At 45.5% G+C, this 15817-nt stretch overlaps 1 protein-coding gene across 4 annotated transcripts in view; it reads left to right on the forward strand.

Moving 5' to 3' along the window:
• The window catches only part of opa1 (OPA1 mitochondrial dynamin like GTPase), a 33067-nt gene extending 18731 nt beyond the window's left edge, over positions 1–14336 (forward strand). For all 4 annotated transcript variants that reach the window (XM_079266686.1, XM_079266688.1, XM_079266687.1 and 1 more), the window contains 2 exons: positions 12515–12588; positions 12731–14336. In XM_079266686.1, coding sequence (XP_079122812.1) covers positions 12515–12579 — 65 coding nt within the window. In that variant the 3' untranslated portion in view covers positions 12580–12588; positions 12731–14336. The remainder of the gene's footprint in view (positions 1–12514; positions 12589–12730) is intronic.
• Positions 14337–15817: the final 1481 nt, after the last annotated feature.

The following is a 15817-nucleotide window of genomic DNA, read 5'->3' on the forward strand; positions in this document are numbered from 1 at the left end:
AAAGAATGATTTCTTGTCTCTATCAGCTCTGCTGCCACAACCAAAGACGGCACAAAAGTTCACCATGATCGATAGGTTATGCGACTCAGCCGTGCATGCCAGTGGCTTTGTGTGTACTCCAACATGGCCGACAGCTAAAACTGTGACGTCACACGAGACCACTCTATTGGGGAAAACGCCATCTAAAATGCTCTAGAAGCCTTCAGTGTTCCTGCAGACACTTTCAAAAAGAGCCTGCTAGCCACCTTTTATTGGTCGCATCCAACGTCATGTTTCATGCATATGTTAACGGTAAGGTATGAGAAACTAAATGGAATAGTTCATCGAGACTCATTTGGGGGTTATTTTTCTCAGGAACATGTTTAAAGAAAGTGAATCATCATTTGGAAAATCCTCGTGTTCTCAAAGGTCATTAAACAGACCCATGCCTGGCGTGCTCATTTGTTGTGTGTTCGGGTGGGAAGAGGCTTCTATGAGTCACGACCAGCATGGCTCTGCTCTGTTTGAGCCCGGCCTTAATGGTAACCAGAGACGGATGTAGAAAATGCACTGCCAACGACCCCTCTAGTTGTTGAGAGTGAGTCACGTCTTGGACTGCTCCACCAGAGACATGACCGGACCTGTAGATGTTGTCTGGTGTTTCCATGGATATGTAAATGTCTTTACCTACAGGGGGGGTTGATTGAGCCGCACTGCTGGTTAGCAGCCCCTGACAGTAGATGTTGGGAGTGCATTGCTTGAGAATTTCTTGCTTAATGTTTTCCTGTACAGGGTTCAATCCATAAACCCGCTGTAGAGAGGCTGTTCAAGCAGAGGACCAATCTTCTCCTGACGAGGATCCGTGTGCGAATATGCATTTCTCTCATTTACTTTGGTTAAAAAGCTTTTCGGTATGTACTGAATGTGGTGTTTGCACAATGACACGGTGCACATGTAATATTGCTGCACTGTAGGTAAGTTTTGAAAGACGTTTCTCGGGGGTGGGCCCCACATATCCGCTAATCTTTACCTGTCTGCTCGCTGAAGGCTCCTATTTACTTGTTTTGTTTGCAACTTGCAGATACCCTGAGTGACCATATGACTTTATTATTAGCCATATTTCTGGCTATGTTGTGATAGCGTTTAGTTGGCGGTGCTTTGCCCTCTGGCCCTGAAAGATCTCACCCTGCTGTCTTTATTCCTGCTGCCAGATATTCTTGGCTTCTAATTGAATGTTTGAGGCCACAGCAACACCATTTAATTAAACATTAACCCTGTAAGAGTTTTCTACATTCATTTAAACTCTGACAGGCGCACACGGTCTCTATTGTTTCCTGTCTTCAGAAGGACTTCCTGACTGCTGATAGGGGACTCGTGTTGTAAATGAGTGACGCAAGACTTTTAGTGGTTGGTTTATCTGTGTGTGTTTTAGTTTGGTTGACTCAATTGTCGCCTTGAGAAAACACACACACTCCTTCACTGACTTTTTCCCTCTGTGACCATTGAAAACGCACACGTATACAAATCATATAGGAACAGTATACGTACTGTATTGTGCATTCAAGTAGACAAACATACGTACACACACAGATGTCGTTTCACAGAGTATACCTATAGAGTACATATAGGCACAGAGAGACAAATAGAGAAGAGATACAAGGGGAATGTTTTCGTTCCCTCTGCGGTGGAATCGGCTTTTCTGTGACACCAGCCGAGGGGAGAGAGTGCGCTCACACACACACACACACACTCGCACACACACAGTCCTCGCTCCATTAGACACTGTCTGGAATGCCTGGACCTGCCTGGTCTTGCAAATCCTACAAGGCAAGTAAATCCAAAAACTTTCCCAAACAGGCAAGTCATTTCCACTTCCCACCACCAAAGACCCCGCTCACTGATGGATGTGGGAATGTGGCTGGACTCTAGTCATGGGATCTAGAGGGTAGCAACACACCTGTGCATGCACACTATACCCTCTCACAGACCCATGGGGTCCAGCAAGGGAGCCCGTAAAGTTTGTTCTCGGTTTTTTCAGCCATTTTCACTTCCACACCTGCTGAGTAGAGTTTATTTTTTTTATACCAATTCTATTATTTGTGTTACAGAGAAAGCTTCAGCATCAACACTGGCAGCAAAGACTTGGAGGGTACACGGGTCAGAACCACAGCGATCAGGTTTTTGACAGTAAAATAGTCCCGTTATTGTACAACGGTTGTAATGTAAACTTTCAGAAAAAGAGCGGAAGAATAGATGTTGATAAATCTCTGGCACCGTGGTGCTTTAAGGGTTCAAGGTGAGCATTAAGCCACAAAGTTCCTCCTTCGCGTTTGGCCTCAGACATTTGTTGCATGTTATTCCCTTTGTCTCTCTCCCCTTGTTTCCTGTCTGTCTCTACAGTCTAGTCACCAATAGATGCATGAAAATGCCCCAAAAAGTGCAGAACTTAATCTAACGCCACTGATTTTCAACATTGTAACCCATACCTACAATATATTCGTCTCTGTATGCTTATGTCACTAACGCCTAATTTTATGGTTTATGGCAGATTTTTCTTTTCCGCCTACCAAGAAAATGTATGTTTAAGCTTTGTCAATCTGTCTGATTGAGTTAGTGGGTGAGTGGAGGATCTGGGTCATTAGCTGTCTGACACTTTGCACAGACCTTTCTGTAATGCAGCCTGGACCCGTGGGCGTGAGTATGCGGGTCCGTCAGTCTGAACTGCATTGGCTGATGGGCTGACTCTGTGACACGCCTCAAAGCACAAAGTAAGCGAGCTTCTAAGGGCCAAAAGTGTTAAACAGAAGTTCATATCAGAAAGTTGTGTCTGCATACACTTTTCCACTTGTGGTGCTCCTAGAATATCTTTTAAATGTCTTTCTTCAGTCCTGACTTAATCATGCATTGGCAAACTCAGTTATTGCATTGGACAAAGGCATCTCCCAGTCATTGTGTTTTACCCACACATTTTAGCTGTTGGCAGGCATTGAACCTGTGCATTTTTACTCACAGGAGTCCCTTTGACACGCCAGAACCATCTTTCTGCATATTTTCCATCATGAAAAGCCGTCAGTGCTGTTCTTTCATTGAAGAAATACTTTCTCTACTAGTTCTGATATAACTTAAGCTCTTGAAGCACCTACGCTAACCTCTTCAATGACGGACATCTTTGTTTTGAACAAACCTAACCCACGCCCGTAGCTGCGTGATCTCGTGACTTCGCATTCATTTTTAGTGACTCAAATCAAGAGTTTATGGCACTTGATAGAAGCCACACACCTGTATTAAGCCATGCAATGTTCTACAGCAGGGATTCCCAAAGTGGGGTGCGCGAGCTGCCTCTAGGGGGTGCGCGAGAGGAAAAGTGTAATGACGGTCTGATGGTGTAATAATATTAAATATAAAAAAAAATGTAATTTTAATTTAAAAACTGTCAGGTGGGACATCTGAAGCTATCAGTCGTAAAAGAGGAGAGGGAGAGAGAGAGAGGAATCGGAGGCGAGGGGAACGGAGAGGTGCGTTGGGGAGAGACCGGGAGAAGAAATCGAGCCAGAGTCAGAGGAAGATGAGACGGAGGAGACCGAAAAGGAGGAAGGGATAGCACAGACAAATCGGGAGCACATCGGCCCATCGCGGAGTCAAGGTGAAAAAAGAGGAAACGAGGGTGAGCATCAGACTGGGAAAAAAAGAGGAAATATGATGAAAAGTATCTGTGTCTGGGCTTCACTTGGATTGGCAACGCAGATTCCCCAAAGCCACAGTGCGTGGTGTGCAGTGAGGTTCTGGCTAACAGTCTGAAGCTCTTATTTACGTCGCCACCTGAACACCAAGCATGCCAGTGCAAGTCAAAAGCCCCTTACATTGTTTATATCGAAATTGGAGGAGTTACAAAACAGCCAAAAACAACTGGAGTCTCATTCATGTGTTGGTCTATAAATGACGCACTACGGGCTTCATATCTGGTTACAGAATAGCGAGAAAGGGGCTACCGCACACAATCGCCGAAGACGTGAGCTTGCCAGCTGCCAGAGAGATGGTGGAATGTATGATTGGGGAGAAAGAAGCAAAAAAGTTGGACATGATCCCGGTGTCCAACAACACTGTGTCGCCGCATCGATGCTTTGTCCGAAGACATCCTGGCTACATTAGTCGCTCATTAATTGTAAATTAAATGTGATCATCTGCCTCTGAGCCTGTGCGTGTGTGCTCGCATCAGTATTGCTCTTTAAAAGTGACGCCTTGTGTCACTGAAAGTTATTGAAACTTTGTTGCAGTGTTTCAGGGCGTTTTCACACCTTCAGTTCGTTTGCTTTGTTGCAGTTGCTCCTTTGTTCGGTTTGTGTTCACACTGCAACATTTAACAGCGGACTAAATCTTGTAAACAAATGCCACGCGCGAGCAAACTGTTCACTCATTGGTCCGATTCTTATGCGGCTATGAAGGCTTAAAAGGCTCTGTTGCTTCTTTTTTTTTTATTATTAAGGGGGGGGGGGTGTGCGAACCCGGTCGGGATGTAGAAGGGGGTGCGCGGCCTAAAAAGTTTGGGAACCGCTGTTCTACAGGAAAAGGGACTTGTATATGTCTGTCGATGAAGCAATCGATGCATGATGAAATCTTCATTCCTCATTTCATCACCCCCCCCTCAAGCTTCAGCCCTTTAAAAAGACAAAAGGTCACATCGCCTCAAACCCAAACTATGACCTGACCCCACAGGGCCGCCAGCTAATACCACAGGCTACTTCATCCAGCTAGCTTTCTTTTCCACCTCTCCCAACTCTGCATCTCTCATGCCAAATTCTGTCCAACTGACCCTGTCTCTCTCCCTTTACTCTCCCATTGACGGAAGGGGAGAGAGAAAAGAATGAGAAACATATTTGAGACCTCACAACCTCTACAATGGGGGGGAAAAGGAGGGAAGATGGGAGGGAAAAGTGGGAACGATGGGAGACGGGATAAACGCACTTAACAAAGGCAGAAATATGCTCCTCGGGGCAGTTTGTTGTGAGGTTGTATTTGCCTCTACTTGCAGGCAGGCGCAGCATTGCTCAGGTTACAGATACAGGTCAGGTGTGTGCCTCAGTGAGCAAGAGTGTGAAAGCACTGTTAATGAGTGGTACAATGTAGAGGTGTGTGTGTGTGTTTGTCAGCGTGTGCCAGGCCAGCTGTATGGCACAGTGCCGTCTCTGGAGCACAGCCCAGGCCTAATGTTCACGCAAAGGCCTCTTAGGAGTCCACTGGGATGTCGCTTGGCTGCTTCGTTGCCCTTCATAGAAATTGTGTGTGTGTGGGTGTGTGTTGTAATGTAAAAGGTACAATGGTGCCTGTTTTGAGTAAGTGCACGATACCAGAGTGTTCCCAGAATTACTGCTTCATTATGATGTCATATTATGAGCTTCCAGACACTCGTGAACATACATTTTAATTGCACCATTTTTGCTCAGTTATCATTCATAACATACAGGCCACCTTTTCAAATGAGCTCTTGGTGGAATCCAAGGCATATGGTGTTTTTTTGTTTTTTTTAAACAATTTTCGTATATTCCCAAAACATTGGTTGAATTTTCCCCTTATTACCTTGGTTGTCCTTTTGTCTCTGTCTCCCAGTGACCTGTAGGCGAGCAGTTTTGGCAAATTGCAGTTATCGTTCCTTTTATATTCACCTGCTCCACCTCCGCCCATGAAGGGGAAGAATCGGTTTACCGACTGTCACGCCCCTGGTGGCTTTTTATCCTCCTCGTCAGCTTGATAAAGACAATGTGTACATTGCGCTGGCACGAGCACCTGCACGCACTTGCTGTCTCTCACACACACACACACACACACACACACACACACACACACACACACACACACACACACACACACTATCTCTTACTGACACTTTATTACATTCGCTCTTTCCTTCAGTGTAAAGTTGAAGTCAGTTGTTGAGTTGTTGAGTTTTAAACCTTAGTCATGGGAGAGACCATGCGAGACACCATTACTCATTACTAGTCATGGTAAATACATTATATATGGGTGGAGTGTGTGTGTCCACTTATGGGTTTGTGTCATTCTGTTGTACTGGTATTATCATGGCAACATGTTTTTTCACACTACGCAAAAGGGACGTTATTGTAAAGTGTTGCCACTTTGGCTGTTTCTCAGTTTTTCAGAGACCCACTTTAGTGTCGCCGTGCTCCCACTGCACCCGACCCTAATGCCTATCCCTGCGAGTGGCTGGCCCACAGGGCGGCGGCTTCATGTCGATTTTGTTCCGGCTGAGCCCAACGTGTTTATGGTCAAGCTGCTGGCCTGGCGAGCTCCCCTCCCAGGTCTGGCTTCAGAACAAGGCCCTGGTTGCTACAACTGTTTCCTGGCAGATTAAATTTCTTGCTCTGGACCCACTTTGCCTTGAGAGACCCTCCCAGGAGCCATTGCCCCCGACAGCACAGCTCCCAGCCTCACTGGGGCATGTTAAGTATGTCATTCATTTTGGTGTGATTCACTTAGCAGATTATTTGGGATTCTGCACTTTGTTTTAATTGAGCCAGAAGCCATGGTATTTATACTCTGCGATCCTCTCTATAATGAATCTGCAAGAGCAGATTCCAATGAACACCTTGCCGCCACACACAGCACTTTACAACAAGACCGCCATCTTCACTGCATGTTTATATTGCGACCGATGAATGAGACAGATGTGCAGAAGATTATGGATTTAGTAGGAATTAAAGGTGTCAACAGAAGGTGCTCTGAAGAACAGGGATAATGTGTGAAGTGTTTTCATGTTTGCACATGCTGTCACTTTCTCCTTTTTTCTTTTCTCCTGTGTGGAAGCAGAATACAATAAAGTGCTGGTTGTCTGAGCTTGCTCACCGGAATGCCTGCTCAGCCTCACGCTCACTTTGTTTCCTTTCATCTCCTCCCCCTCCTTTGAGCAGCTTCCTCCAGAGTGATTAGCGAGTGCTCCTCTGTAAGGGATGACGTATCGTTCTGAGGTGTTGTGTGCACATGTGCCTGCATGATCGCAGTGTGCAAATGCTTCCCCAAAGTCGGTACCGCTGGTTTCTGGCCTGCTGCATTGGACGGCAGCGATCGGATCACTATTTTAATGCCGGTGTACGTGTCGGACGGCTGTTTGGCCCTATTGACATATAAACTGAGACGGATATTTAGCTTTTTACCATTGCTGCAAGATATTGGTACCTGATCGTGTTTGTGTAACTAAAGGTTAACACGTACACAGTGTATTTTTCTTTCCACATACACACTACAACACATTGTTACATAAACACTGTCCACTGTTTTTTCCCCATGGAGGAGGGAACCTCGGGCTGCAGAACTGCTGCCAAATGATCCATCTTCTCCCCGGGAGCATCGAGTACACGAACGGTAGATCCACAGTTGTCATAACACTGGCACAGTTACAGCTGCTCCTCCTGCATTTTATCTCATCTTATCTTGTTAATGATGTCATTTGATGACATTCTATAGACCAAACAACTCATTCAAGAAAATTTGCAACAGATGAATCGACAATCAAAGTGATACATATAGCGCAGGAGTCTCTCTCACCTCACCTCGTCTTCCTCCTCCTTCCTCACCTCACTCCAACGAGACTTCAACCAGCCACCTGCCCCTATTTACAAAGTGGTGACCTTCGTCTCTTTCCACTTTCCCATCATTCATCACTTCCCCCTTATTCCCCCCCGGTCGGTCCAGAGCAGCTGGAAACGGGTATTTACCTGAGGGGAGAGGACACCCAGCATGTCTTGTCACTCTCTCTGTTGTCTTGTGTGGTTGGCTGGTTTGGGGTCAGGGACTGAAAGGTGATTTAAAAACAGATCCTTTACATTTAAAGCCAGGTACCGACGGGGCTGGAAGTATGCATGCCTGTTTTTTAAACTTGTGTGTTTTTGTTTTGCGCGCTCACTCACTCTGAGTTCAGCTTTAGTTAACTTGGTCCACACACACCTGTGGCCGGTGCAGCAGAGGGGAGTTTCTCTGCGGGATTATCACATCCTCGGGTCCATGTGGCTACTCGAGATGGATTGCCACTTAGCCTCAGCACAGGAGTGTAAAAATGTGAGTCTTGGAAAACTTCACTCGTGACTTTCTGTGATTTACACCATGAGTCACGAGTAGACTTCCTGTCTCAGACCTGTTCATTTTTAACAATGCGTATGGAAAGTGATGCTGACTGTTTACTGCTATGTTTGGATGATACGTTTCAGTTGTTTTGTGTTCATGATCATTTACATCTACTGTTGTAGCGCTTCCCTCAGTTAAACCCATCAGGCCCGGAGCTAAACCCACCATCTTCCAAATGTTGTCACCACTATCGTCATCTTTATAACCCCCGTACTAAAATCAGCTCAAATCTCTCGCCCCTTCAAAGGCCCAAGCAATGCTTGACAATGAAACCCGCGCCGCACAGTCGTCACCTGGCTCTTTCCAAGGACTTCTCTGCCGTTTTGGTTTTCGTCTGCCCCCCGGCTGACCCCCGAGCGTTGACCTGTTTAGACCTACGTATGTCGTTCCCCAGGTTGGGCGGCTCTTTCCCAGGCATCTGTTTTCTAGATAAGAGCTGTGACTGCGAGGGCTGATTCATTGCTCTGTCGCTGACACGGCGTTTTGGGCCGTCGACATCCCAGCTCTCCCAGTGTCCAGGTCTCCCATGGCCCAGTTTTTATAGCATGACAATCCAGATTTAGTGACAAATCAAGCAGCATGCTGAGGAGAGGGAGAGGGGGGGGGGGGGGGGGGGGGGGAAGGGCTTTTCTGTTTGTTACATTAAAAGATCGCCTTTCAAAGGCAGAACCAGCCGAGCGTTAAAATGTTCCGTGTCCCTACCTACACTGTGACCCTGGCGGTCATGAATGATGACAGGTTGGGACAGGAACCAAACCCCCCCCCCCCCCCTCTCTCTCTCTAGTGACCATAATGTGAATTGCTGCTAAAGTAGCCTCAACCTTGGCACCAAACTTCATCCGCTGAAATCTCTCTGTTGCCACCCTCTCTTTACAGGAGAGTGGCCATCTCTCACAGTAAGAGGATTATTGTTCTTTCTTTCTCACAGTACGTTGCAGGCCTCCCTGTCCCCTCTCTCTCTCCGTCCTCTCTCATCTTCTTCTCTCCTCTGTTCTCCCTCTCTTCTGTGTTGGCTACTTGTCCAGCAGGGCTGCGCAGTTTCAAACTCTAATTACAGGTCAATTAAAGCCTTTGTGGCGCAGCTCTCCTTCTGCCAGCGCTTCGGCTGCGGCAGGCTTACGGGACTCGACGGAGTGAGAGTGAATGAGATATCATTTCATGTGGAGATCAGCCGAGAGAAGGTCTTGAAAGAGGGAATTTGGGGGGTGGTGGGGGCTCCCCTCTCTTTCTCTCAATGGGCGAGAGTCCCTCCATCCTCGCCAACCATCTTAAAGAAGGGGCCTCTGGGATAGAGGCCAGAGGATTATGGGAATATTCATGACCAGATAAAGGAGTGAGCGGTTGAATGACTGTGTTTTGGGGCTCATCTCTTCGGTAAACAGGAGCCTAAATGGAGTTTTAGATCGCTACTCCCACTGCTCTGCGAGGAGCCGGCAATGGTGACTCTGTCCACTTTTTTTTTTTTTTTGCATTTCCACAGGACGGAGAAAAGAGAGCCTTGTTGTGGCCTTTTCTTCCTCTTGCTGCTGTCTTTTTGTGGCAAACAGATGGTGTGGGGGAAATAAATATCTGTTTCTCACAGTTTTTATCCTCAGAATATTGGCTTTTTGAAAGACGCCATTCACAATCACCAGTGGCCTCCTGGGCTCCTGAAAGCTGCTGAGGGCTCATTTTAAAGTCATTAAGCATCCTGTGTAAGGGGGCCATTGATGGGTTTAGTTAAGTCTTCTCTCCAAAATGTCATGATGGAATATATGTAATATATCTTAAAATCGGTGGCTGATCATTTGTCAGGAGAGACAGCTGCTGCACATCTTGTGACTCTGAACTGATTAAAGGTTATTCAAATGAACGAGGGAGCTGCAGTACTAATGTCAACCTGAACGCGGCCCGAGAATAAAGGGTGTCATATCTTGTAGTATTTTAAAACCTTCTGAAGGCAAATGAGTTTATTATTATAAGAGCTGCCCAGTGCAACCACAGTTTAGTGCGCCACTGGACCAATGATGGGTTTCAGTTGCATCAGCCGCGCAGAGTGATTTTCAACCTTCCGGGGTAAACTTTTCCAGACAATCTGGGGAAACAAAATTGCGTCTTTTCTTATCACAAGCACTCTAATCTAACCAGCTGCTGACCCGAGTGATTTAGAAGAGCACGGTGTCTTTGCCCGGCGGTTGGATCCGTGATGTTTGACCCGTGTTAAGCGGTCTGCATGTGAAGCACTGAGGCTCCATAGCGCACCTTATCATCAGCCACATCTAAACCCACTCAGAAGCTTTGAAGCTTGAGCCAGGGGATTTCCCATGTTTTTGATGAGCCGACAGACTGTAACCTCCTTTCCCCGCACCGACTAAAACTCCACACCCCCGTATACCTCGCATCTCTTCTTCAGGTCCAACAGATGTTGGTAATCCTACTCTGATTGGCTGCGATTGAGCTGTGTAGTTCTGTGGTCAGGGCACGCAGCCCACGCGGCTGAACCCTTGTCAGTTGCCTTTGAGCCGTGCCCTGCGGTGGGCTGCGTGCTGGAATGGCGTACCGCGGGGTTATGTTTCATTCAACCCCACACCTGCTGCACTGACTTGTCAGCGCGCCCCTCGACAGGCCCCTTAATGCCTCCATTAGGCGTTGTAATCTCCACCTAACGCCCTGCCATTTTGCCTGAGTGTGTTAACAGTATCAAAGGCCAGAGTGTTTGTTTTGAGTGTGTAGGAAGGTGAAACAAAGGTGGAGGTAGCGTGACTGTACAGCTCTAGCTGGTTCTCGAGACGTTCAGGTAGTTTGACTTTGATGTCCACGTTTTTCTGTCCAGTTCATCTGCTCAGTTCTGCCTACCTTTCGTGTGTGTGTGTGTGTGTGTTATCCAGAACTCCTCAGCTCTGCTAGTATTTCAGGGGGGTTCTCCTAAGAACCGTGTGCTTTTCATCCATCAGGAAAAGGATACCTAAGCAGCCGTGCTCCCATCAAAAGGGGGCTGCACACAAGCCCCCCGAGTACAATATTTAGTTTCACTCCAAAGCACGCACACACTTATTATCACCTTTGTGCCAACCTGAAATGGACACTTCTACGACACTGTTGCGCTGAGCTCCGAACCACAATGATTTATCTCCCTGAAAACGGGGCAAGTCTCTTTTCTTTTTTAAGTTGTTTTCATTGGGCCTTCTTGACAGGAAGATAATCAACAATAGGTTGCCTATGGATCTCGTGTGGCCGATTGATCAAGACGGCGCAGTGCTAGTTTGTTTTTCAGAGCTGGTGTTTGAGTTTGTGCTTGGGGGAGATCCAGACAGATTAGCGAGGGTGACGGAACGCTGGCGAAGCCAGCCAGGCCTGGAGGTGCAGCTGGCATTGCGAGCCACGGCTTCCTTTCCTCTGTGTTGGCCCACAGACTTCCTTCAGCCACTGTTTGATCAGTGATTAAGACCGCTTCAGATGGCTCGCTCATCTCGTGTGACAGTACATGTCGGGTGGAAGGATTGCCCCGTCTAATGCGGTCTTCGGACAATGGGAGTGTAATCGTGAAAAGCAGTGACTGACTGTTTTTCCAGTAGATCCCCCCCCCCCCCCCCCCCCCCCTTCATGTGAAATGTTGTTGTTATGGTATCTCCCTCTGTCCATTAGCAATGTGCCCGTGAGGTACATACCATGACAAGGGGAGGGTGGGAGCTTTGATGTGGTCTTTGCTAACTGGGAAAGGGTACACAAGTCTTCATCATCACATGTGTGAAGTGGTCTTGAGGTTTGGCTGTCGCTGTCAGAGGGCCATCTGGTGTTTTGGTGAAAGATTTGAAGGGGTTTCTACCTGCAGAGGTATATGGGAGGGAGGGGAGTATGTATTGTTTCATATTTCCTCTGTTTAAAGAGCAGATTCATGATCCTGGTGTCGCTTCACTTGGAACTCATTTTGTTGACTGATTCACACTGTTTGAAGGAAAGCAGTCCATGCTTTGAATAATCATTTGGAAATGTTTAGGGCTGCAGCTTACTATTATATCCATTATCAATTCATCTTCCACTTCTTCTCCTGATCATCCATTAGAAGATAGTTTACATGAGCCCAAGCTGTGTCGCAGTGACAAACAGTCCAAAAGCCGAAAAAAACATTCCGCATACTTGTGCTGGTACCAGTTCTCCAGAGGCCAAGCTGAGGTCCTCAGATCCAACAGTCCAAAATATATTTGGTTCACAATGATTTGATCACAAAAAAAGCTGGCAATCCTCATATTTGAGAAGCTGAGAGCAAAGAATGTTTGGCTTTTCTGTTTAAAAAAACAAATTACTAAAAGTTGTTGCTGACTAATTACTTGATATTTCTTCCTTTTTACAAGTGTTTTTGTGTGTGTTTTGTGTTTTTATCAGGGGTTTGACTAACCAACCTGCTTTTTGTGCTTTTCTGTAGAGAAAGTTCGTGAGATTCAGGAGAAACTTGAAGCCTTCATAGAAGCTCTTCACAAGGAAAAATAAGACGACCAGGTATTTGTCTCTGTGCAGTATGGTGAAACTTACCAATCGTTAAATAATAGTAAATGTTCAAGTTGTTTTAAATAGTAAGATCCTAAAGAAGTACTGGCACTGTGTGTAAATCAAATCTATTGTTCCTTCTTTCCTTTTACAGAACTGTTGAAAGTAAATTTACAGATCCCAACAGAGAAATGCACTGAACAAAGACGAGAGAATCTGTAAATGACATCATCACATCCTGACCTTGGCCACACCGCTCACTCATCTGATTTTAATATCCGCGTCCTGGCTACCTGTCCCCCCTTTGCAGCTGAGGAAAAGATGGACCTGAACTGAAGGAAACAGTTTTCAAACTTTATCTTTGATTTTCCTTCTTTTTTCTCTTGCAAGCTGTCCTCGGTCCAGAGGGGAGATCAGGAGGGAGAAGAGAAGCATGCACAGTGTTGTCAGACATCTAGCCTCTCATTTTCAATAAATGAGGACTTTGTACATGTGTTGTTTTTTTCCAACTGATGGTGTCTGTGTACATGTGAGTAGAAGAGTTTGTGTCTTCACTGATGTCACCTTTGGCGCTGTTCCTGATGGGTGAAACAGCCTTGAGTTTAATCCCTTTATCTCGCCTGGTGCGCCTAAAATACGCCATGACACTTACCTGGTACACAAGAATTCGCCTATATTTAACATTTACCGGTTCTTTTTTGTTGCACTTGAGATCCAAAGCACTGAAGGTATCCCTCCAAGCAGCAACTATACTCCACATTTATGCTCCATTCACCCCTAAATAAGAGCAGCAGATGTCCTCACGTAGACATTACAAGAGTAGAACGTAGCTTTAATGTCCAGCTTCCCTCTCATCAACTCTGCCCATTGTAACTCCACAACAACCACTCATCAACCGGACACGACCAGCTCTGAACGTGTCGGAAACAATAGTATGTATAGATTTCTTTCTTTCTATTTTTGATCTAATGGAGTTATATTTGACACTGGTTTGTTAATATGTCTGCCAAATGCACATGGTCTCCTGGTCATGCCACCTTTTTGTTTCTGTATTTGTGACGTTTGCACTTCCATCATTGTACATTTCCTCTATACTCTGCCCGTGTTGTAACTAAGAGATAATACTTCCAAAGGAAAAACAAATGGGACACCCTCTTGATAGGTTTACGAATGTAATTAAACATAAATTCAGGATGCTTCTAGATTGTTGAGACACATTATTAAGCAGCAGTTTTGCAACTGATTGTGATGATATATTTTAACATTTTGCATTGTTATATAATGTCTAAGGTTAAAGACGTCATTTCTCAATAGCCACGTTGCGTCATCAGTTAAAGATGTCATAACAATGGTGATCTCCCATTGTAAATGAACAGAAGTTATCGTCAAAGTTAAGAAAAAGGTAAATATCTAACATGCTGGAGGGTCATTTTAAACTGAAATGGTATACTTTTGTCAGCTCACTGATTCTTCTACACGTCACTGTCCAGGGCTGGATGTTTCCACACTGCTCCTAATATATACACTTACTCATTCTCATCTTGAACTCCTTCTCTCACATCCACCTCTATCATTGGGACTCTCTCCATCACCCACCTAGACGTCCACTCACTCTTCCTAGTGTGTGAGAGAGAGAGAGAGAGTGTGTGTGTGTGTGTGTGAGAGAGAGAGAGAGAGAGAGAGAGAGTGTGTGATGAGTGTGTGATGTTTGTAATGGTGTACCCCATCAGATGTGCTTTATTTATTTAATTTGTGGTTCAAAGAGAAAAATAAAGTTGACAAATACAAAATGACCTTTTCCATGTTGTCGTCTTGTCCAGTCCGTGTGAAACATATTTTATAGTTTCATTGAACAATGTCCATTTGCCTGAACCTTTAGCCAATGAGAACACTCAAATAATATGAAGAAAACAATCTCATCGCAAACTTTATTGAGTCGTTTTGTGGAACTTTTGACGATGTATGCTCTTCATCAGCAAATGAGTGAGTTTGCCCAGCTATCATAGAAATGTTTTTTTTTCTTATGTCACCCTAAAAGTGGAGGTTCAAAGCTCATTCTTGACCTAGAAAACAGTTGACAAAACAATCATGGTTTCCAACTTTAAAGGCTCAGAATCTACTTTTCCATGAACCAAGCTAATTCCATCCACTGATGGAGATCATGTTCTATGACTGAAATGACCAAAACAACTAAATGCACCTTGTGTTAACATTGTTTTTTTCAACTAATGTTTCCAAGTCGAGAATGACCATTAAAACTCCAAAGACTGACTCTACAGTCGTTCTAGCGGCTCGGGGGGGCTGTGCATAAACCGTGCTTTGAGCTAAATGCGAACGTCAGCATGCTAACATGCGCAGGATGACAGTGGTCTTACCGGCTAACAACCAGCATGTTAATTAGCAATAAACACAAAGTACAGTTGGTGGGAATTCATTTTGCAGGTATTTGGTCATAAAACAAAGCCTTGATACCGCTAGAACGCTTCAGTGATCACCAGATATGTCAGTCATGGCAATATTTGGCAATATGCCTCGTCATGATTACAAGTCATCTGTTGACAGTGAATGTCTGCAACATTCATGGCAATCCATCCAATAGATGTTTCGTTAAATAGAAACCTGGCAAGTTAAAGGCCATCACCTTTGATGCATTGTTTCACTCATCATCGGAGAGTTGTGTTGCATGAATGTGTGTTTCCATAATATAGTCTGCTGTTGTCCTACAGCTGGTTGCATCTGGACGCAGTGACCTTTGTGCTGATGTGATGAGGCCTCTGGTTCAGGTCTGGACAAACCTTCAGAGTATTTAACTCTGCAGGCTGTTATCTCAACCCTGAGCAGGCTGAAGACACGTTGCAGCCTCAGGCAGCAGCTCGGGAGAGGCAGCTGAGGGCCTGACTGATTAATAAGTCAGAGTCCAGAGGTCCTCCACTCCTGGGCATCCTCTCTTCTTTCACAAGAGCCTGTTTGTTACTCCATCTCCACATTGCTCAAAGGGAAGCGCAGTGGGGAGGGGGAAGGCCTCATCCTCACTACCATCACCTGAGGCTTTACACACGGAGATAACTGCCTAACGTCAACTTTCTATTTTCTGTGTGGCTATTATATTCCCCTGTTTTCAAAAAAAAACAAGGGAAAAAAGAAGCCTAATGAGTTTGTAGCAGCCGTGAAAAGAAAGGGGGAAAAGTCAACCTCCAGCAAAAGGCCTTTGTGCTATCAGATAGCCACGTTCTGGGAGGAG

Source organism: Melanostigma gelatinosum (assembly GCF_949748355.1).
Source record: "Melanostigma gelatinosum genome assembly, chromosome: 4".
Taxonomy (NCBI): domain Eukaryota; kingdom Metazoa; phylum Chordata; class Actinopteri; order Perciformes; family Zoarcidae; genus Melanostigma; species Melanostigma gelatinosum.